This window comes from Cuculus canorus, chromosome 1 (assembly GCF_017976375.1).
Source record: "Cuculus canorus isolate bCucCan1 chromosome 1, bCucCan1.pri, whole genome shotgun sequence".
NCBI lineage: Eukaryota > Metazoa > Chordata > Aves > Cuculiformes > Cuculidae > Cuculus > Cuculus canorus.
Window position 1 is genome coordinate 159,570,364 of NC_071401.1, and position 22,842 is coordinate 159,593,205.

General features: G+C 40.4%; 1 protein-coding gene across 1 annotated transcript in view; it reads left to right on the forward strand.

Moving 5' to 3' along the window:
• The window catches only part of TPH2 (tryptophan hydroxylase 2), a 55,566-nt gene continuing 32,724 nt past the window's right edge, over positions 1–22,842 (forward strand). The window contains exons 1-7 of the mRNA XM_054073742.1: positions 1–134; positions 4,400–4,552; positions 6,962–7,145; positions 7,254–7,354; positions 10,538–10,605; positions 15,996–16,192; positions 17,904–18,039. Of these exons, the coding sequence (XP_053929717.1) occupies positions 30–134; positions 4,400–4,552; positions 6,962–7,145; positions 7,254–7,354; positions 10,538–10,605; positions 15,996–16,192; positions 17,904–18,039 (944 nt within the window). The 5' untranslated portion in view covers positions 1–29. The remainder of the gene's footprint in view (positions 135–4,399; positions 4,553–6,961; positions 7,146–7,253; positions 7,355–10,537; positions 10,606–15,995; positions 16,193–17,903; positions 18,040–22,842) is intronic.

The following is a 22,842-nucleotide window of genomic DNA, read 5'->3' on the forward strand; positions in this document are numbered from 1 at the left end:
GAGCGCGGCGCTGCCCCGCGGCCGCCCCCATGCAGCCTGCCATGATGATGTTCTCCAGCAAGTACTGGGCGCGGAGGGGCTTCTCGCTGGACTCAGCCTTCCCGGAGGAGCGGCCCGCCGTCGGCAGCCACAGCGTGAGTGGTGGGGCTGGGAGCGGGGCTGCGGGGAGGGAGGCGCTGCTTGGGATGCTGCGGGACGGGAGGCGCTGCTTGGGATGCTGCGGGACGGGAGGTGCCACTCTTGATGCTGTGGGACGAGAGCCGCTGCTTGGGATGCTGCGGGGGAGGGAGACGCCACTCGGGATGCTGCGGGACGGGAGCCACTGCTTGGGATGCTGCAAGGACGGGAGCCACTGCTTGGGATGCTGCGGGACGGGAGGCGCTGCTTGGGATGCTGCGGGGGAGGGAGACGGCACTCGGGATGCTGCGGGACGAGAGCCACTACTTGGAATGCTGCGGGACGGGAGGCGCCACTCTTGATGCTGCGGGATGAGAGCCACTACTTGGGATGCTGCGGGATAGGAACCACTGCTTGGGATGCTGCGAGGAAGGGAGGCGCCACTCGGGATGTTGCGGGACGGGAGCCACTGCTTGGGATGCTGCGGGACGGGAGGCGCTGCTTGGGATGCTGCAGGGGAGGGAGACGCCACTCGGGATGCTGCGGGACGAGAGCCACTACTTGGAATGCTGCGGGACTGGAGCCACTACTTGGAATGCTGCGGGACTGGAGCCACTGCTTGGGATGCTGCGGGACGGGAGCCACTGCTTGGGATGCTGCGGGACGGGAGGCGCTGCTTGGGATGCTGCGAGGAAGGGAGGCGCCACTCGGGATGTTGCGGGATGGGAGCCACTGCTTGGGATGCTGCGGGACGGGTCCGGTCCAGCCGGGGAGCCATCCCTCTTCCTGGCAGCTCTAAGGGCAGGGGAACAGGTTTCAGGAGCTACAGGGGCTGGTGATGCTAACCTGGAAGTCTAATCCCGTGTTCAGAAAGCTGCCTCGAATGTGTCTTCAAATAGTAGTGAAAGTATCATCAGAAACACACTTAATTAACCACTACTGCAGTAATATCACAGCGTTGAGGTCCAGCTCAGGTGGTTTTAGATACCTGTGATTATTTCTGCCAACTGTGTGCCATACCAGCAGAATGTGCCTTTTCGGGGTGCTTACAAACCTCACAGTAAAACCTTTTTGGCATTACGTAGATCATGATAGGACAAAGGGGAATGGCTTCAGGCTGCGCCAAGGGAGGTTCAGACCGAACATCAGGAAAAAAATTTTCACAGAAAGGGTCATTGGGCACTGGCAGAGGCTGCCCAGGGAGGTGGTTGAGTCCCCATCCCTGGAAGTGTTTAAAAGACGGGTAGACGAGGTGCTCAGGGATGTGGTTTAGTGGCAGATAGGAATGGTTGGACTCGATGTTCCAAGAAGTCTTTTCCAACCTAGAGATTCTATCATTCTACCAGCTCACCACACTGCAGCCCAGCCGGGTGGGTTTGCGGGCTGGGTGTGGAAGAGGACACAGGTGGTGGAGGTGTCCCTGTGTACATGATTCTATGTGCACCTACACTGCCTCGGTGCCTACAGCACTTTGAGGTTTTCCTGCTTCTGCCAATTCTCAGGGATGTGAGAACATGTGGGAGCATCATATAGAGGATGTGCGGTTTCCCAGCTGAAACCCCTGTCAGAAGGTAAAAATGTAAGGTGATGGTATGGGTGCAACAGGTGCTTGGGGTGTTTCAAGCACAGGATAAACTGGATGCTTACAGGTGAATGTATTTGAATAGGAGCGCTCTAGGAAGAATAGAGAATGTTAATAGGTACTAATCATGTAACCAGCTTTGAATATGTGAAATATTTAGGATTGTGAAAGTTTAGCCTCCTATAAATATTTGCAACACATGAAGAGTAACATCACTTTAGTAGAACTGACATAATGCACCAGTTTGTGCCAGTTGTGAACTGGCTTATTGTCTATATAGTAAAATGTGAAATATCCCTATTTGTACATGCTTTGCTTCTATTGCAAATATTGAATTAAACGGAGTAAGTTTTTTTTTTATTGTCTCTATATCTGAGTTACTCTCTTCACTGAGTTCTGCTATAGATGACATCACTGAGTACTTGCACTTGCTCCAGGTAATTAATTTTCATTAGGAAAGTCGATCTGCTAGCCATTATTTAATTATGAATTGTACTAATGAACATAGCTGATAAGGTTGAGTTCTTGCAGTGTCACAGCCTCTTCTACTGGGCTTATAACAAACAGGTATTCTAGACTGCATGTGCTTGTGAGAGTATTTCAGTCATCATTTCAGTTAAGGCTCTCTTGACAGTATTAGGGAATACAGTGGCTGTCTCTGAAGGTCTCATTGCTCTAGTTTCCCAGAGGAACTGATAGTACTGAGATTGTCTGGCACTCAGTTGACTATGTGATCCCCGGGACATGGCTTCCAGAAAGCAGCACACAGTGAAAAATCATGTATACTATAAAACAGCATCTTCGTCACTGTGTGTGGAGGTTGTGTGCTTGAGGTATGTGAAAATGACTCTGTCAAATCCCAAACACTGCTGAAGTTAAATCAAAAGTGACTCTCCCCTAAACTATCCCTGAGCAAACCTCCTCCTGAGCAGAATCATATAAGCTCAGTTAATAGAAAAGTAAACACATTCGAAACCCTTCATATATCATTCCACAAACATAATTGCTTTTCCAGATTGTTTCTGAGTAGTCTAATAAATGATGAGAAAGACCAGAGAGACTTTTTAGCATGCCCAGTAACTGGTTTAATTGTGGCTGGTTTAACCTGTGATGTTTAAAGTGTGGCTTTTAGTAAGATTATGCATTTTAAATAGCCCTCTTTTTAACTCAGCTCACTCTTAACAAAAATCTCAGAAGATTCAGTGGGAGCTGACTTGAGAGCTGTGGGTGCTTTGTTCAGTGGAGAGAGATTTTTCAGACTGGACTACAACAGGGTAAAAAAATAAACCGATTTGACATCAACTGTGTGAATGCATTAAGATGAATGCAACGGATGTCACTATGAGTGGTACGAATTTTTAATAAAACCATTTTATATAATCCAGTTTGCAAAGGAATCAGGATGAAGTTTACTAATTTTTTGCTGGGTCACCAAGCCCTTGATAAAATTTTGTAAAATCTTTTAGAAACACAGGGTGACCCTTTGCTAAAGTCCATCATTGCAGGTCCACAGACATTATGCAAGTGGGACAACCTACCTGTAACTTAAAAATAAGAATAGAGATTGACTTTTAGCAATATTGTTTTGAAATGAAAGACTTCATTTATTTTCTGAAAGCTGCGTTACAATTCACCAAAGGACAATTTAACACGTGTTAAAATTGTATATGTTTCTTAATTTCTATTTTCATTTTTTTTTTTTTTTTTTAGTGACTGTATTATGGACAATAAAAAAGCTGTTGGCATCTCACTGGAGGCTTAATTTCTCCAGGAGTCACAACCTTGGTTTTGGAAAGCGTGAGCTGTTTTTTTAAAATCATGGTCAATCTTATGAAGAATTGTCTATATGTTGGTATCTCAATAAGATCTAAGCTGATAAAGGTACATTTTCTTGGAAAATGCTGGCTGAAATTTGGCTCAAAGCAGTCTTTGACCCACAAGTTGAGAGAACGTAGGAGTGGTGAAGAGTGGTATGATTTTCTGTATTTTCTTGAGTTCCTCAGCCCAGCTCATCTTCTATGGGACATACAGTATAAGTTTGTATTTCTGTCCTTGTTTTTGTAATCGTACAATGGTTTGGGTTGGAAGGGACCTTAAAGATCATCCAGTTGCAACCCCCCTGCTGTGGACAGGGACACCTCCCACTAGAAACAACAGAGGTTTTGGTTTCTCAGGAAAAATGATGTAACGTGACACCATTAATTGCACTACAACATAGGACGTAAAGTTTCTGTTTTAAAATTAATGGTTAAAGTGAAGACACAGATCAGTGTAAATCATCATAAATTGACTGGTACATTTTAGAATAGCATCACTGCAATTTTGCAGTGCAATTTTGCAGCAATATTCAGGCTCGAATAACATCACTGCAACCTTTTCAGTAATTCAGACCATCTCTATTTGCTTCATATCTGTTACTAATGATAGCACTGCCCTAGTAATAGCATCGTATTTGTATTGTAGGTATTCATATACTTTTCCTTAAGCTTTTTTTAATGGGCTGGTCTCTTATATGATCATCCCTAACAGCTGATTTCAGCCTGTGATTCTGGTTTCAAGTGAGCGCATTACCTTTTAAATTAAGTCTGGATGACTTCCATTCAGGTATTTGCTAATAAATATTTCTCTTTCCTTAAAATGTCTTAATATTAGGAAATGCCTTTAGCATCTGAAATGATGCTGTTCTTTGTCCATTTGTAGCTAAGCAGACCGTGTTCTGGGAAAAATGAGGAAAAGAAAGGGAGCAAGGGAAATGGGAAAGGTGAATCCATTTCTGAAGGTGGAAAGACAGCTGTGGTGTTTTCCTTGAAGAATGAAGTTGGTGGATTGGTGAAAGCTCTTCGACTTTTCCAGGTAAAGCTTACAAATCATCGCACTGACTGGGCTGAGGAAGGCTACTGAGGTCAGCTTGTTTGTTGGTATAAATCTAATGGACTGTGGCAGAAGGAATAAAGTGCAGTTACACTCTGCAGAATTGAATACAAGTAACTTAAAATTTTATGGACCATTCAACAAAGCCTTTTGGGCTTGCAAAGGGTTTTCTGGAATAAAGTGTGACAGTGATGCTGATTTTCACACCATTTGCTTTAGATTTCCAACATGTGATTCTAAACACTGTAAATTAGATTTGAAGTTGTCTGTGGGGGTCACAATGAAAGGAGGTGCTTTCAAGAGAGCGGTTCAGAAACTAAATTACATACGGTCAGGTAGTGGTGGGAGCCTTGCTGCAGGACAGTGTTTTGTCATAAAGTTAAACGTACCTTTAAGTGCTTGCAGGGTCAGGGCTTTATGTGTTTAACTAGGATATAAATTGTGAAGCATTGGTTTCCATATAGATCCCCGTGCAATCAGTGGATTTCAGTCCTGCACATAGTCTGCTTGCCTTATTAGTAAACTCAAGAGGGCTTGGAGGCATGTCTGAGGACAGTTAAAGCAAAGCAGTATGATAAGTCTTAGGTTGTTGAGTCTGTGCAGTGCAGTGAAAAGAAAGTTAGGAGGTCTAAGTGTGGGAGCACTGGGCGTTACCAATCCTGTCTCACAGAAACTGGTTCTTGGAGCAGATTCCCGAAGGCTGATGTAGGTATCTAGGTTTCCTAACCAAAAAAAAAGGGAATAAGTTAGGACTCTGGGAGAGAGATCGCTAGGAACCGGGGTGTTTGAAGGAAGCTGAGATGAGTTGCAGGAATTGCGTTTAAGGGTTAAGTGTCTAACTGCAGCTGTGGCTTACATGCTTGAATGTGTTCATATCTAAAATCCTGGATTTACACATCAACGGCCTCTTCGTGGGAATGGGCACATAACTCACTCTGGCCTCTTAAAACACAACTGGAAGATGTTGCAGAGATCTCTCTCCCACTCATGGTGTTACCTCATGATTTGAGTGCTCTGATGGGAAGTGCAGGGTTTTCTCCTCTTCTCAACCTAGGGTTGATCGAAGTTCATCTTTCGAAGAGAATGCCTAAAACTGGTACCTCTGTGTCAGCTGAAACCACGCAGGGGAGTCCTGTGGCCTGTGTTATTCAAGAGCGCATCATCAAAACGGTCCTGCTGGGCTTTGTAGTCTGTCAGTTTACAAGGAGCAAGTTCAAAACCCTCAGCAGATGGAGGGTTTTCCTTCCGTGAATTTGTTAGGTTTGAATGCGTTAACTAAGAAGATGGACAGTATAAATGGAACATAGCAGTTATATAATTTATGTACACATATCCAGGGATGTAAAAGCAGAGATTTCTTGTTGTCTGGACCAGAGGGGACTGTCAACTGAAATGGACATTTCTTGGAAATACAGTAGGCAGGTGGAAGTACAAGCATCCAGTTCTCCCCATTTGGAAGTAAAAGAATGTTTTATTGGCTTCACTGAGTAAGTGAAAGGAGAGTTGGGAAAAGCAACAGATACTTTGTGTCTGGCAAAAGAAGGAAAAATCAGAGTAAATAGAAATATTGTTTGAAAGTAATCATCTAGTCCAACCTCCTGTTTTGAAGCAAGGCTATAGCAACGCTGAATCAGGGCAGCCATAACACATTACTGTTGTCATTACATGACATCCTTAGCAGACCAATTGTTGTTTGGGAGAGATACCCCATAGGAAAATTTTAACACTAGAAATATTTTCACACTTGTGTTTAATTTTCATGGGGACGTTATAATAGAGAATAAGTTGCATTAGAACTTAATTTTATTACTGTGACCACTTCGAGTAATTCATAGCTGCTGCAAGAAAGATAGATGAGGACAGATGCACAGTTGTTATCCTCAAACCAACATTTCCTCCTTCATGTCCATGGAAGATGCTGAAGTAGTAGTACACATTTCATAGTGTCTAAGTAAACACATTCAAATCCAGTTAAATTAACAGTATGATTATGCACATTGCCTAACTCCCTAAAATTGCATTTCATGTTTAGCAAAGGTAATTATACAATTGCATTATAATTATAAAATTATAAATTAGTATAAATATATAGTATAAATTATAAAATAGTATTGTCCTTTATAAAAGATTGCCTTGCTAGACAAAATTAAATCATTAGTTAACTCTCTTCATTAAACACAATAGTATTATTTTTATATTCAGTATACATTTTTTTTTGGTTTTTATTATTTATTAAGCATCACTAAGCAGTCATGTAGATCAAAAATGAGTAAATTCAATGAAAACACCTTTTAATAACTGGGAAAAACTTTTCTTGAGGACCATGCCATCAATATTCCCTTCTAGCTGGTATTTCATTGGCATTTCATACTCTATTTCTTCTTTCCACAGGAGAAACATGTGAGCATGGTTCATATTGAATCACGAAAATCAAAGAGAAGGAACTCGGAGGTGGAAATTTTTGTGGACTGTGACTGCACTAAGAAAGAATTTAATGAACTTATCCAGTTGTTGAAGTTTCAAACTAATATTGTATCTCTCAATCCACCAGAAAACATCTGGACGGATGAAGAAGGCAAGGATGCTTCTGTATCACTTAGTTTAGACACTGACAAATGTTTTGCACAGGTGTCTCCATAGTCTTGCACTCCAGTACATTCAACTCATGTTCTGTCTTCTACAGATCTCGACTGCGTCCCTTGGTTCCCCAGGAAGATATCAGAATTAGACAAATGCTCACAGAGAGTTTTGATGTATGGATCTGAGCTGGATGCAGATCACCCTGTAAGTGTATAATGAAATTGCATTGTAGATAATTTGTTTAGATTATTTACCAGTCAAACAAAAAGCCTTTTGATTACTGAATCTGAGTACTTTTTTGAGCACAAGATTTTCAGAAAATGGCGATTCAGTTCAGGGATTTCAATGAGTTAATTTTCCTTTTTTGTAGTAGGACCCTCAAAAAGGAGGTCCTCCAGAAAACTTATTCACTCTTGAACAACTGTGTCTTTTTTTGTACTGCTTTCATATATGGGTGTTTTTAAATAACTTGTTGATAGAAGCATTCTGACTCTGAAGAGTTTAGATCAATGTGACCTTCAGTTCTGTCACTGCTCTTAGGTAAGAACTAATATTAACCTAGGCGTCAGAGAAGAAAGAGTTATGAAGACTTCCTTGTGCACTCAAGACATAATTGCAAAATAAACCAGAGAAACGTGTTCCTGTTTCTGTGTGAACGCAGCAGATGGGAAGGTGTCTTACATGGTTTCCTGACTTTGATGGCAGGAGACATTCCACACAAGCCATATTGGCAGTGGTACCAAATGTTCAGTGCAAAAGGCAAAAAAATAGGTTTCTTATTGTTTATTTCTTTTGACTGATGTCCATAAATGTTTAACTTCTGAGTCTTTAGATGGCAGACGATGGCAAGCGTTTGTGTTACAACATTTTCACTTCTAATAAATCCGAATTTCTGCCTTTGGACCATTTGGCTGAAAGATACTGATGGTACCTAGTTGTATTCATTCCTACTCCTAAGTAAAATGGGATGTATTAAATAGGTGTTGTGGGAAACTTCCAGCTGGAGAGAAGTAGGTAATTAACTAGGATATCTTGACTGTAAGATTATCTTGTAATAGAACCAGATTAAACTGTAGCTGAAGGTGACAGTCTCCTTTGGCTTTTGTCATTCATATTTTTGTTGGTGTTGTCCAAGGTGGTGAAAAATGACTCCAAAAAGATTGTAAGTGACCGCAGAAAGATCAGTTCAGTGTAAGGGACACTCTAGTGATGGATCTGTGCTACACCATGGTACTGCAGAGGCTGTGCAGACTCTTCTCTGGTGACTGCCTTGGCTGAGAAAAGGACAGTACTACTGGTGGTCCTGGCTTTGGGGCTCTGCGTCAGTGCAGAAATGGCACTCAGACCGCTGCCTTCTGTCCTATCTGCTCCACAGCTCCTACAGTGGCTGTGCTGTGGTGGGGGTTCAGGGATGGACCCTCATGCCTGTGCACACAAGCAAATGAACATCATTGTGATGCCCTCTGGCCGCCCCACTTTCCTGTTCCTGGTGTTGCCTGCCTACATATCAGCCATAATAAGCATTGTTGCCTTGCTTGGTTTCCAGCCGCCTCTACCACGGGTGCGCCCTTCCCACACTGTGGGCCAGCAGCTGGGGAGTATGATCCTGGATCCTGGTTTCTGCCATGTACCTTGCATTTTCTTAGCATGGAAAAATCTGTTGATTGCCTTCAACCATTAACAGTAATTTGGTTCAAACAGAGGCCTTAGTGGCAGCTCATTCTAGCCTTGAGTCGATGACTGTGACGGGCCATTTGATACTGTTTTATGTTCTGAGCTGGTGCCTTCATTAAATACTTGAGTGATCTGCTGAAAATCTGCCTTCAGTTTCACAGAGAATGAAAAAATACATTTGTATTATATGAATACATATTTTACACTTGGGGGAACTCTTATAATTTACACACCATTTGTTACCTTATGCAGCATGCTAGGTGTCAGAGATGGGGGAAAAAACCCTGTAAGTTCTCTGACTGGCCTTTCAAAGGCCATTACTGGTGCCTGCCTTATTCCTCAGGGGTGGCATGTAGGTGCCTGAGGACCAAAGTGAATTATCCTATTGAAGGACTAGCACAGCACCACTTTAGCGGCATAGCCCTAACCCACTCCGTATTGGCTAATGAATTTCAGTTTAACTGCACTGGACAGTTTTAAGTCCTCTGTGCTGTCTTCTACCCCCTTTTGGCTCTAGAACAGTCTGCATCTGAGAAATTCAGTGCTTTTTTCAGAAGGTATTAAGCAGCCAAGGAGGTTCTCCCAGATTACAGCATTTTTGTGCGAGTCAAAAAACTTTTCTTTGTGGGAGTGGAGACTTGAAGGTTTCGTTCAGTCCATTGAAATCCTCCCTTACTCTGGCCCAGCAGCACAGTTACTTAATTAAGGGGCAGTAAAATGCCTTCTGGGTTTTCTGAAAGCTTATACAAATACTTCAAATGAAATAATGTTATCTTTTCATTCCCTTCAGTGATTTGTGTATGTGAGTAGTAAGGAAAAAATGCATTTTAATTCTCAGCTCTGACTAGGGGAAACTTAAATGCACTTTCCTAGCATTTTTCATGTGCAAGAGGATGGCAGTCCTGCCTTGAAAATAGATAACTTTTCGTAGTCCAAAAACTGAAGTGTCTACATCTGTTACAGGCACAGAAACGAATCATAGAATCATAGAATCACAGAATCATAGAATCATAGAATCACTAGGTTGGAAAGGACCCACTGGATCATCGAGTCCAACCGTTCCTAACAATCCCTAAACCATCTTGTTCTAGAGATCTTGTTCTAGTTTTGAATAACTCAAAGGGCTGTACTAGCTGGTGTGTATGTGTTATGTAGCTCTTTTGCACTTCATTTACAAAAGGTGTGAGCCTACCGTACCCCAAGAGCCCTTCCCCTCTAACTCAAATTGGAGCAATATGCATATATGATGCTTGAGGCTGATGGTTCAATCTCTAATGCATTGGTTAAGATGACAACTGAAGTAGCGTCTTAGGAATAAGTTGCATATGAACTCTGCCTGCTTGATTCTTCTAGTGAAGAAAAATGTACTAAGGATAGGTCGATTATTCTGCTTTATGTTGGTGTGTGTATTTGTACCTCCATTCAGATTAAGGAAAAACTGAGTGAGATGAAATGACTAGGAAAAAGTTTCCCTTTTTTCAAGATCTTGGATGAATGACTGTACCTATGCACAAACTTGTTTTGGAAAAAAAGTCCTGTGGATCTTTGGTGGGGAAAAAAGTGAAGAAAACCTTTTCTTCTCTTGCATTCCAGTTGTAGTAAAAATACAATATAATTAGGTACTAAATAAACATTTTAATGGTTTAGTTTATAATTCTTACAGCTAATTTCCTGTTCTTATTGTAAATTACTCCTTTTTTTTGCTTGCTTAAGGGATTTAAAGACAATGTCTATCGGCAGAGAAGAAAGTACTTTGTGGATGTTGCCATGAGCTATAAATAGTAAGTACTGGCATAATTTTTCCCCTTGCTGCTGACTAGTTAGAATTCATGCTCTACTTAATTCCGTAGGATGGAGTTTAACAGTAGAGAACGTCATCCTTTAAACTTTGATTAGTTTAGTGTAGGCTGTAAATGACAAACCTGATGCTTGAAATTCCGTTACATTTTTGGTACAGTTACAGGCAAGTAAAGCATTTGAAAGGTAAGCACTACCTCTTCAGCATTTTATTCGTAGTGCCTTAAGCCTAACAAACGCTTACAAATGCTTGCATGTGTAAACGTCAAACTGGTGCACTGCTGAATCAGAAGTATCTGGTGTCCCTATGTAGCTGGATGAGCTCACTAAACCAAAAGAATTTTGTTTTCTTTTCACGTACTTAGTATACTGGACACTGCAAAATGACATTTATCAATTTTGCCAACACAGAATCACAAATAATTGTTTAGACTGGAAGACCTTCAAGATTGTTGATTCCAACTATATATGTAACACTCCCAATTCTACCACTAAACCATGTCCCTAAGCACCACACAGCTCCACACTTCTCAGAATCCAGTCAGTGGATTATTCTGTAGTTAGAGGAGCTGATGTCTGTGCATCTTCTGATTTTTTTTTTATCCCTTAACATCAAGACAGTACTTTCAATTTGCCGCCATCCTTGGAAGTTAGGAAACTTTCAGTGCTACCTGCAAATACCTACTGTGTTGCAATTTTCTTGTGATAGAAGCATTCAACTAATTCTAATCACACTCTAGGTTTTATTTACAATAGGCCTAAGCCTTCATTCTCAATGGAAACAACATGTTAGTTTCAAGCTCTTTTCCATTTTTCATTTTTTCTTTTCCATTTTACTGCACTTCTTCAGTTTTTTAAATTTTTCTCCTTTGAGATTTCTACCTACATTGTTTAAAGAATATAATAAACATTTTTTTCTCCCTTCATAGAAAATATGTCCTGTCAGGAAGCAATTAAAAAATGGATTTTTTTTAATGCTTTTTGCCTCTCTGTTTTCTTTTTTTTTTAATTGTGTTTTAATATAAAGCTACTGTAGAGACTGCAGAAGGCTGAGGGGACTGAAGGATTATCTCTGCTTTGTGACCATATAATCCTGATTATATTTCTCCTTTAGTTTTGTCCCGTTCCTGTTGTTAAGCTATTACCAATCTAATAAATGTGCAAGCGCTAGTGTTGGTTCCCCTTTTTTCTGCCCATGGTGGCATTCGTTTAACTGGATGCTCATGACGTTCATCCAGCACACTGAGCAGGTTGATAGGGAAGCTTTGTAGGCTGACCAGCTAAGTCCCAAGTTTAGCCAGCTTTCAACCGTAAGTTGAGACAGGTTTTGTCTGTTTACAGTTACTTATTAACTTTTTTTTCTTTCTCCAGTTTAATGCTTGCTGTAGAATTATTTCCTCTTGCCTGGCATTTATTGCAGCGTGAAATAGAAAGCAAGTAACTGTGGATGAGGGTAGACCGTGTGTGCTCCTAAAACCCTTTCAGTAAGCTGGATAAGTTCTCCATTTACCCGTGATGGTGGCAGTAGTGCCATGTGTTTCATGGCTGCTGAGTTGTTGGAAATATCTTCCTACCTTCTCCCTCTCAGCTGCCTAAGTGCTGGAAAGATCGTGAGGCTGGCTCACTAAACAGTGCTTTGTCTTCTGATACATACGTGATTTTCTTTTCTACACTGAAATTAATGAGAAATATCTTTTCATAGAAGTCATGTAGAGTAATTCTTCACATTCCCATAAAAAAAAGGAAAAATCTTTTCCTTCTTTAGATTTTGGGGGCTCAAGAACCATTTCTGCAGGCACGTTACAAAAATCAAAAACCCCCAAAAAGAGCCTATTTGAGGGCCAGATCTTGTACACCAGCAAAACTTCTCAGAAGCACTCTTTCATCCCACTAATCTTTTCAAGCCTTTAAAAGAATTCAAACTCTTCCTATTATTATCAGCAGAGGGAAAACAAGATACTGCAAGTATTTTTAGCCAGTGACCACAAAATGCCTGGGAAGCCTGTGATTAGGGTAGTTACCTGAGATGTGGCAAAATCTTGTTCATGCTCCTCAGGACTGCTGCAGCGGTTATCCTAACCCCAGCCATGTGCCATATCTACTGGGTGGGCTGTACAGTCAGTCTTTCTTTGGGTACGCGTGTGCAGACAGCCTAGGGCGACATTTACTCTCAGCATCCTGCAGCCTTGCCGAAGAAAGGTAAATCAGCTCAGGGAGGACTCTGTGCTGCTACAGCTAAGCTTCTTTCTGCTACCCATGCTGCAGATCTCAGAGTTAATTTATGTGTCTCACAAGTACATTGCGGTCTCATCACACACTCTTCTGTGATCTAATGACTATTTACTTATTTATACAAGAAGAACAGCTCTATTGTAAGGACTGCTTCCCTTAGGGATAAATTCAGAGCACTATCTTGAACCTCTCAGTGTCTTCCTCGTAAGTGACCTTCCTAATCATCTATTGAGGCTTAATGCATTTCTACTTTTCATTTCCCAGTGTAAAAACCCCCTACACACTTGTTTCCTTAAAGAAATAACAGAGATCTGGCTGCAAGGAATTGGCTCTGTAAAAAAATTGTTGAGTCAGAAATCTCAGATCAGCATTTCCTTTATGAATTGCTGCTCTTCTACACTGGTGAATGTTGTGCTTTGGTTGAACATAAAAAGGCTTCTGTAGTAGGGAGAGAGAGAAAAACACTAAGAAATTAACTTGGAGCAGAAATTTGCTGGTGCTGGGTGTTAAAGGGAAAGATATGCTAATAGAGCGCAGCAGTGAAGATCAGCTGTATGAAATAAATGGACCAAAAAAAAAAATGTTCCTCCCTCCTTCCCTTAGCTTCTATCCTAAAGATATTGAAAATGTGTTAATCTTCCTAATTAGTCCTTTGAGGCTGAGCAGGGATTGCAAAAGTGTTGAGAAAATTAAATCTGGAGGAAAAATACGGGGTTTAAGAGGGAATTCATAATATGAGTTGATAGCTCATCACCATGGCAAAATGGAAAGACCTTGTTTCAATAAGAGGAAGTAAAAATTCAGGATAGGTTATCTTATGGAGTCATCTTTCTCAGCCACAAGAAAAGTGGCTATGCAACCTGGCCATTCCTGTGATTTATGGAAAAGTTTGAGCGCAAGGTGAGTCTTGCTTGTTGAAGTAAAAGGGTAAGAAAAATCAGATTTGCAGAGCTGAGTGAAAACAGCATAGATCCTCCCTCAAGCCTGTCTGCCTTGATACTCTCGATAAAGAAAGCAATATCATCAGCTAGAAATATCAGAAATATCAGCTAGAAATAAGATCAGCTCTGCTAGGCATAAATCCTATTAAGGAATTAATGTTCAGGGAACCTTTCTTCAGTACTAATGAATTAATTGAAACAATAACTAAGTTATAAACCTTTTAGTGAGCGGTGAACAAGCTTCAGATCCTTGATTGTGTTTATACCTCTCTAGTGGCAAACTAAATAGAAACCTGATATTTTCCCACTGGGTGCGCACATTTCTTCCTCTTTCCTGGGCTAGTGCTGACCTGTACTGGTAGTATCTGGAGTAGAGGTGAGGTCTAAGGAAAAGGGACGAGGCTACTGCACGGTATTCTGTCAACTCTAGGTGGATGAAGTGGCTATCTGCTTGTATCCGTCACGTATGGTACAATTTAGAATAGCTGTGTTATTCTTTCCATGAGCTGGCAGGCACCTTAAGGCTGATAAAGTGTAAAGGTGAAGACAGATACTAGACCTGAAGGACCGACTCCCACCGTGGAATGGGCACAGACCCAGCACAGATTCTGTTGTTGAGAAATGCTTCACTAAAAGTATTGCAATTCCCGTCATGTCTGCAAAAGAGTGGCTCAAGGGGAACTAGTGGATGTATTGGATGTTCAGAGAGTCTTTAACAAGTGCGAGTACCTCATACAAAGTAGCCTTTGACTGACAGATAGTGCCATGGATCAAAATACTTTGATAGAGTGAAAGAAAAGGGGATTAAGTAGTAAGTTTTCAATAAATGTGAGGGGTCATCCACAATGAATGTAGTGTGGATGCTCTTATCTTGTGCATGTAGGAACTGCATAGCAGCAATTGCATGTGACATGAGAGCTCATTCCTTATTACCTCATACAGTGAAGAGAGGATTATGAACCAGGTGACAGCTGGGATGGAGAGCGCTGCAATTCACCTGCCGCAGCGGGATTCCCCATGCCCAGTACTGCTGCTTGGCTGCTGTCCTCAACACTGGGGAAGATGCAGCACTGGGCTGTGAACGCTCACGTTGCCAGTCCTGTGTCAGGAGAGTTGAGGACAGGGACTGATGAGGTGGAAGGGGATCCTGTGTGTCCCTTTGCCAATCTGGACTTCATTACAGTGCAGGAAAAGAGGATACCTGAGGAGAAGGCGGTCTGCACGGACTACAAAATACAGACTGTAAACATTAAATTTAGAGGAAAATTATAATGTTTCCAGGGGAAATTCATAACGTGAGATGGTGGCCCATGACCATGGCGTGGGAAATTCCTTACAGCTAAATGCAAAGCAGTGCAAATTGGAAGGAGCCCTTCACACTCTTCACTCCATCAGTAAGTTTTGAATTAGCTGTAACCACTCAAGGCAAACATTGAATGTCAGAGGCAGATTAGCAGCTACTCTGAAAGGCTCCTGTTTTGCAAGTTCTGTACATCTGTGTAAAGAGGAGGAGCCAGAGGAACGATGCAGAAGAAAAACGAGAAGAGAGATGTATTTAGAGGTTTAGTTTTCACCTAGGCTAGGCTGCTGGTTCTGAGGTGAGCTTCCTCCTGTTGTAGTCCTACATGAATTTGGAGTTCCAAACATATCTGCACATGTAGGAAACAGTCTAATCAATAAATATGTCTATTTTAATTGCATCCACGCATTGCTAAACTTATGTGTAATTGCATAATTGTCACTTTGTAAAATGCTAGGTGATGCTGGTGTGTGAACATTATGTATTTCAGAGAATGCACAGACCATGCAGTCTTCTCATGGTCTTAATTAATCTACAAGTTAGACTGAACCAGGATCCGCTAACCACTTGCACAGGCGTCAGTGACAATAATCAGAGAAACATTTCTCTGATATAGGAACATGGCATATAAGAAATACATCTTCCTACTGTGATACATGCAAATATTAAGAGATAATCTTATTGCTTAATAAGAGATACCGTTCTTAAGAAAGGAATATAATACTTACAATATAACAGCAAGAGTTAACTCTAAGAAAAAAGGATCTAGCTATCACTTTAAAATAGTTTTTAAAATCTGTGGTAGTCTCCATCCACCTTCTCACAGAAATTTTGCCATGCACAATCTGTCTAGAATCTGGTTGTATTCAAATGTACCTTGTATTATTTTTTTTTTTCACAGTGGTCAACCTATTCCCAGAGTGGAGTACACAGCTGAAGAAATTAAAACGTGGGGGGTGGTGTTTAGGGAACTCAGTAAACTCTATCCCACCCATGCTTGTCGTGAATATTTAAAAAACTTCCCTCTGCTGACTAAGTATTGTGGATACAGAGAGGATAACGTGCCTCAGCTGGAAGATGTTTCTATTTTTCTTAAAGGTAAGAATCATGTGTAGTTTGTCAATAGATACAGTTTTATGAAAACACCTTTTTTTTTTTTTTTCCTGTTTGTATGAAATACAAACCACATTGACTAAAGATTCCTACCATTTTCAGTGGACTTGGGTTTAGTGTGAATCATAGTTCTGGTTTTGACATTCTCCGTGGTGGAGAGTTTGCTGAGTCAAGACAGTTTTATGTATGTATTTGCAGATATGGAGTTGAGAGGAATTAAATAGTTGAACATGTATCACAAAATGTCTTACACAGGGAGAAAAGTCCTCCACTGCAATGAAAAGAAAGAGTAGAGTTAGCTCTGCTCTTCTCCTTGCCACAGGATGAGAGTTCTGATCACCACAGTAGACATCCCCCAAATATCCAGGCAGGTAAAAGAGGGAATAAAATACCAAGATAACTGAGTTTAAAGAGGAGAGCAGTTTTGGCACACTGTTGTTCAGCCAGCTGAATATGAGGCTTTCCTGAATGCCCAAGACCTCAATGGGACTCCTTAAATGATCCAGTACTTCTCTTTCATGTTATTTTTAATGGGTCAGCATATTACATATCTCAGTTTGAAAATACCATTATTTTTCATCTGTAGTGGAAATGTATCCCTTACGGAAGAATGGCAAACAAGACCCTGCTGTTTTTAACACTAGAGTTTGTTTTAAATTTTCATTTCTCCAGAAGGGTCCTTTCAGATACAGATATTTGTTCCTTAATCCTCTTGCTCAGGAGCATGGAAAGAAAATATTATAAAGATGGGTGTTTGGCAAAAATGTTGTGTGCTGTTAAGTATTACAAGAAAAATTAGCAAATGTACGTGGAAAATACTTTAGCTAAGAGAAATAAAGCATTTGTAATGAAAGGTTTACTTTCCTCAGTTCCTGCTACATCTGTAACTCTTGTTTATAAATGCCTGCATTTACTAATAACTGACTCAACGCTATTTGAATTTAGTTGTGTCCTGCTGCGTCTCTCATATTTTTTTTATGGTCTCTAAGGAATGATGCCAAAGTTCTTTCTCCCTAACTAGGAACTCAAAACCTCACACTATTTTCAGAAGTATGTTTTCAGACTAAATATAGCAATAGTAGTGTCTGTTGAAGAAAAATTTGGAACATTCTCTTGTAAACATTTGGAAAGAGTAAAGAATGAATTTGAGAGAGAAATGTGCTTTTCAAAGTCACTAAATCTGAAATTATTCCCCACTCAGATGTATCTGATAAAGGAACCCTTTGACAGATACTTAAAGAAGGACCTCAGCTGTGATAGTATTTTGCTGTCACAAACAGTATTTTATCTGTAAAAATAAGGACAGATTTGATGTAATCATATTCTGTTCTTTTAGTTTTTAATACATTTTACAGAAGTAATATTCTGTTTTGGAAACCACTCTCCCATGTGGTATTAGACATAAAAATCAAATACTCTCTGATTTGAGAACATCACTTGTGGTACCTTACTATATTTTCTAGACAAAGGTATTCAACTTCGAAGGTCCTTAACCTGTTTTCATTAAACATATGCTAGCAATGCAAAATCGTTCTTTTACATAATACAGGAAAATGATGTGTGGTGATCTTCAGCCAAGATTTTCCATCCGTTGTCATGTCTCTGGTAGAATAATTAACCGTAGATCACTACCTGTCCTCAGAAACTGATACAAGGATGTCTATAATATGGTCTTTTGTTATCTCCTTCACTTCAGAAAGGTCTGGCTTCACAGTGAGACCAGTTGCTGGATACCTGTCTCCCCGAGATTTTTTAGCTGGCTTAGCATATAGAGTATTTCACTGCACTCAGTACGTACGTCATGGCTCAGATCCTCTCTACACACCGGAACCGTAAGTAGATACATTTGTTTTAGTGCTGCAAAAATATGCTCACTAGGTTCTTAAAGACCCGATGGAAATTGACAAGACTGAAAAGAAGAACCTTCCTACCAATGTAAAAATCTTCTTACACCATTGATGACAGAACCCTTCACTGATGAGCCAGAGTTTAATTCAAAGGCTTCTTTTGGACTTTTTACAGGAGTCTTAAATAATTAGTTTATTTGTATGGTAGGTCAAAACATTTCATTTGAATTACTTTTTCAGTGGAAAATGTGGAAAATGTAGTTTTCAACTAAATTTGAAAAAGTGTCTAAAATTTTATTTTCTGCTGGACAATTAAGGAAAGACATTGGAAAAAAGCCCTGAATCCCCTGAAAAAAAAAAAAAAGCCTTTAGAATTATAATTTAGTCTTCTTGTGTCTCCATTTATCATTTTTTGGGCCAGGCTCCACAGCTGAACTACATTTCTCTTCCATAGTACAAAGCAAGCAAGTCATTCTCTCACCCAGAGAGGGTATTAGATATGAAATCAATTACAGAGAGCACGATAAAAGTAAGAGACACTTTAATTATGACTTTCATGGGACAGCATTTGAGCTTTTCCAAAACAGAATATTGTGAGTTTGGATGAAATATTTTGGCATTTGGTCTCTTGATGGGAAGCAGGGGGAAAAAAGATTGAAGCGATTGTGGTTCTTGTCTTGTCTTCCCTTGCCTTATATATGGGGTGCTCTGTGCAGTAATAACAGAACAATACATGTCAGTTAGATAACATGGAGGTAGTTCTACCAAAGTCATCTGCTGATCTTATAACCACAGGAAAGACATTTTCGCAGCGAATCCATCATCAGGCGGTTAGCATGGAATTGTAGCTGTTGTTTAGTCAGCTTGGTCTATTTGAGTGTATTTTATTTTTGCCAAAATTTACACAAAGAGTTCATACATATATATTCAGCTCCAGTGCTGTAAACATTTGGACCCATGCCTAATTTTGATTTCGTGAATAGGCTGCTGAAACCATGGTGTAAAATTTTTGAATATAAAAGAATTAATGGGACTGTATATTAAGCTCAATCTAAAATGCTCTAACGTTATTCTGGGAGCAATCACCAGGTGGTGCTCTTATACACTTATCGGCTTTTTTTTCCTCAGCATGTGAATTGGGCAAAATATTTCCTGAAATGCCATGAGGCTACTTTTGTGTGCGTATATTTCTTTTGGGAAGGAGGTGATAATCCCTGAAGGAATTCACTCACTTCCATAACCTTTGCAATTAGTACTTCAATCTCTTCAAGTTTTAGGCGAATTGACAGAGTGCAAAATTCTGAAAGACAGGCTGGGATATATGAAGCTGGACCTCTTCTGGTCTATCTCAAAATGTCTGTAGATATTTCAAAAAAAGAAATTACACTGGGGAAACGCCAGGTTTTGCAGCAATTACTTCCTGTCCTGTGACAGACAGTGTCTCAGATTGCAGCACCTGCCAAAGTTCAGCAAAAGAATGACGACCTTTATTAACTTAAAACAAACTAGAAGAACATTTTCATCTATTGATAGGGGATTTAGATATGTAACTCTGACAAGAACAAAAGAAGGAACATATTCCAGGAAACAATCAAGTGTGTCTACTCTTTTGCTAATCTCTGGTTCATTGATTTGTGTATTTGAGACTCCTGTAGTTTCCAGGATACTGCTTGCATTCAGAATTATGCTATCATAGCAGATCCTTAGTATTAAAGATGACTCCTTTTTTTCTGTAACCTTTCTGATCATGGTGTCTGGAAAGTCACTGTGCATTAATAATAGTTCCATTAGAATGAGGATTTTTATTCCTTGTCTGGGCTCAACTTAAAAATCCAGGCTATAATCTTAACACCTTTAAATATGACTAACAGAGGAATTAAGTTGTCACTTTCTAATGATGTTACTCTCTTCTTGCAGACATATTTGTTCACATAAATTAAATGATGTGTACTGATTATCAGGAACTTCATAGGAAAACTTTGAAAATCCCTTTTAACTGGTTTTTTTTTTTGATAGGATAGAACCTATAGTATGTGTTATCAGAAATGTAGAGTGAAATCCTGCCTTTTTTTTTTTAAATTGATGACAAAATTAAATTAAATTGACTGGGGACAGCTCTTCATCTTCTGCAGTAGCTGCAATGCCCTGAAATCTGCTGGTTGATATATGGTGCCATAATGAGGTTTGCTGCAGCTTGGTGAATGTTGCATTTCAATGATATAAACCTGGTAAAAAGACTGCCTTTGACTTCAGTGGGTTTTCCATCAGATTTAACACCCAGGCTATAGAGCTAGATACAAATTAGAGAGTTCATTTGGTTTGATCTGTATCACTACTATATGCATTTTAAAACATTTCTTCCTGAGTTTCATTATGTTTCTACTACATTCACAGAGCTATATAGATTTCCTCTGCTCTGCTAACTAATTTACTCCAAGAAAAATCTTTTGCTGTGAAAAGTGCATTACAAAAATCTTATTTTCTCTGAGCAATGTGTGTGAATAAATTAAAGGAACTTAATTATTTTCTGAATAAAAGAAAACAAAAGAATCAAGCTTTGGTAGTTAAGTGAAGAATTATATTGTTTAGACTACCTATAAAGGGCCAGACTGGCAGGGAAATCTAAGAGACTCTAATGACAATCTCAGATGCTGGTTCATGGGCTTTGTTGCCCATTTGTGTGTTGGGAGATGATGGCTGTAGGAGTCAGCTTCCCTCAGTGAGTTGTTTAGTGCTGGGAATTCTCTGGGTGAACTGTCAAACTGCAGACTCCAATTCCCTGCTGTCCTTTGTACCGTTAGAAAGCTAAACCCTTCAGGAGACAGCAGAAGAAATCATTGTGACTGGAACTGGAAAAAATAAAGGGTCATTAACCTTTGAAGATCATACACACAAGTTATGCGAGCCATCTCCTGAGCAAAGAGACGGATACCATGCAGTGCCTGCCAGTTTTTTAAGTCAGAGCTCTAGTGAGGAAGAGAATACTATCTAAACTACAGGTCTTGTGGTAGGGAACTTTGATTATCTTGCAAGACTCAGAGCTTCACCAAGCAGAGAGGTATGGTAATAATAAAAGAAAAGCCTTATTATCAACTGCTTTTGAGGAAAAACAGGTAAGGAGAAATCAGAAATTGAATCAGGCTTTGAAATATTGCAATGGAAAACAGGTGGAAACAAAGGAGGAAATATCTTAATTTCATGAGGAAGGACAACTTTTACCAGGCAGTGGAAAACAGATGGAAATAATTTTCCGTATGTAAGTGTGATGTCTGATACTGTTCCTGGCCAGCTATATGTAATAAATGTATTCCATAGGTGTTGACTAGAAATATTGTTGTACAGTAAATTTGAGTGCTCAGGCTATATTTCCTCAACTGAATCTCTCAGTCAATGTCCATGGACCATGTTTGTTTCCCAAAGTTTTATCAACTCAAAGGGTGATAGTCAGTGGCTTGATGTCTAGGTGGAGACAAATGGCAAGTGGTGTTCCGCAGGGGTGCCACTTAACATCTTTGTTGGTCATCCGGATAGTGAGATTGAGTGCACCCTCAGCAAGTTTGCTGATGACATGCTGGAGGGAAGCAATGCTATCCAGATAGCTTGTGAGAACCTCATGAAGTTGAACAAGGTCAAGTGCAAGGTCCTGCATGTGGGTCAGGGAAATCCCAAACACAAATACAAGTGGGGTGGAATATGGATTGAGAGTAGCCCTAAAGGGAAAAACTTGGGAATGCCGGTGGATGAGAAGATCAGAAGTACCTGTCAATGTGTGCTCACAGACCAGAAAGCCATCCGTACCCTGGGCTGCATCAAAAGAAGCGTGTCCAGCAGGTGGAGGGAAGTGATTCTCCTCCTCTACTCTGCTCTTGTGAAACTCAACTTAGAGTACTGCATTCAGCTCTGTGGCCTCCAGCATAAGAAGGACCTGGATCTGTTAGAGCAAGGGCAGGTGAGGGCCATGAAAATGATCAGAGGGACAGAGCATCTCTCTTATGAAGAGAGGCTGAGAGAGTTGGGGTTGTTCAGTTTGGAGAAGGCTCAAGGGAGATCTTATATCAGACTTCCAATATCTGACGGGAGCCTACAACAAATCTGGACAGGGGCAGCACGTAGTTACAGAACAAGGGGCAATGGCTTTAAACTGAAAGAGGGCTGCTTTAGATTAAGTGTTAGGAAGAAATTCTTCGCTATGAAGGTGGTGAGGCACTGGAACAGGTTGCCCAGAGAAGTTGTGGATGCCCCATCCCTGTAAGTGTTCAAGGCCAGATGGGATGAGGCTTTGAGCAGCCTGGTCTAGTGGAAGGTCCCCCTGCCCATGGCAGGGTGTTTGGAACTAGACAATATATTTGAGGTCCCTTCCAACCCAAACAGTTCTATGATTCTAAGTAACACAAGAGTATTTGCTTACTTTTCCTGCTTCTTTGGGAAATATTTATGCCTAGGAAGGCAGAGAAATGAGATCTGGTAATTCATCTGTACTGTTGATCTCATTAGTCATATATGAGGTTGGTTCAGACTTGTCATGCACAACTTCAGACCAGCGCTTTTCTTACCAAAAAGTGTAAGTATAACACGAGCAAATACTGGTAAGTTTCTATCAGCAAGGCCTTTTGGGCTGAGAAGAGAGACTTGTATATAACCCTCCAATACTGGAAGTATATTTGGTACGCTTTTGGTGAGGTAAGCTAAGAATGCCAAAAATGCTAATCTTCATTTGCATGCATTCAGAAACTACTACTATCTACCTGGAGACAGTTGGCGTGTACTTCTTGGTGAGAAGTACTGAGT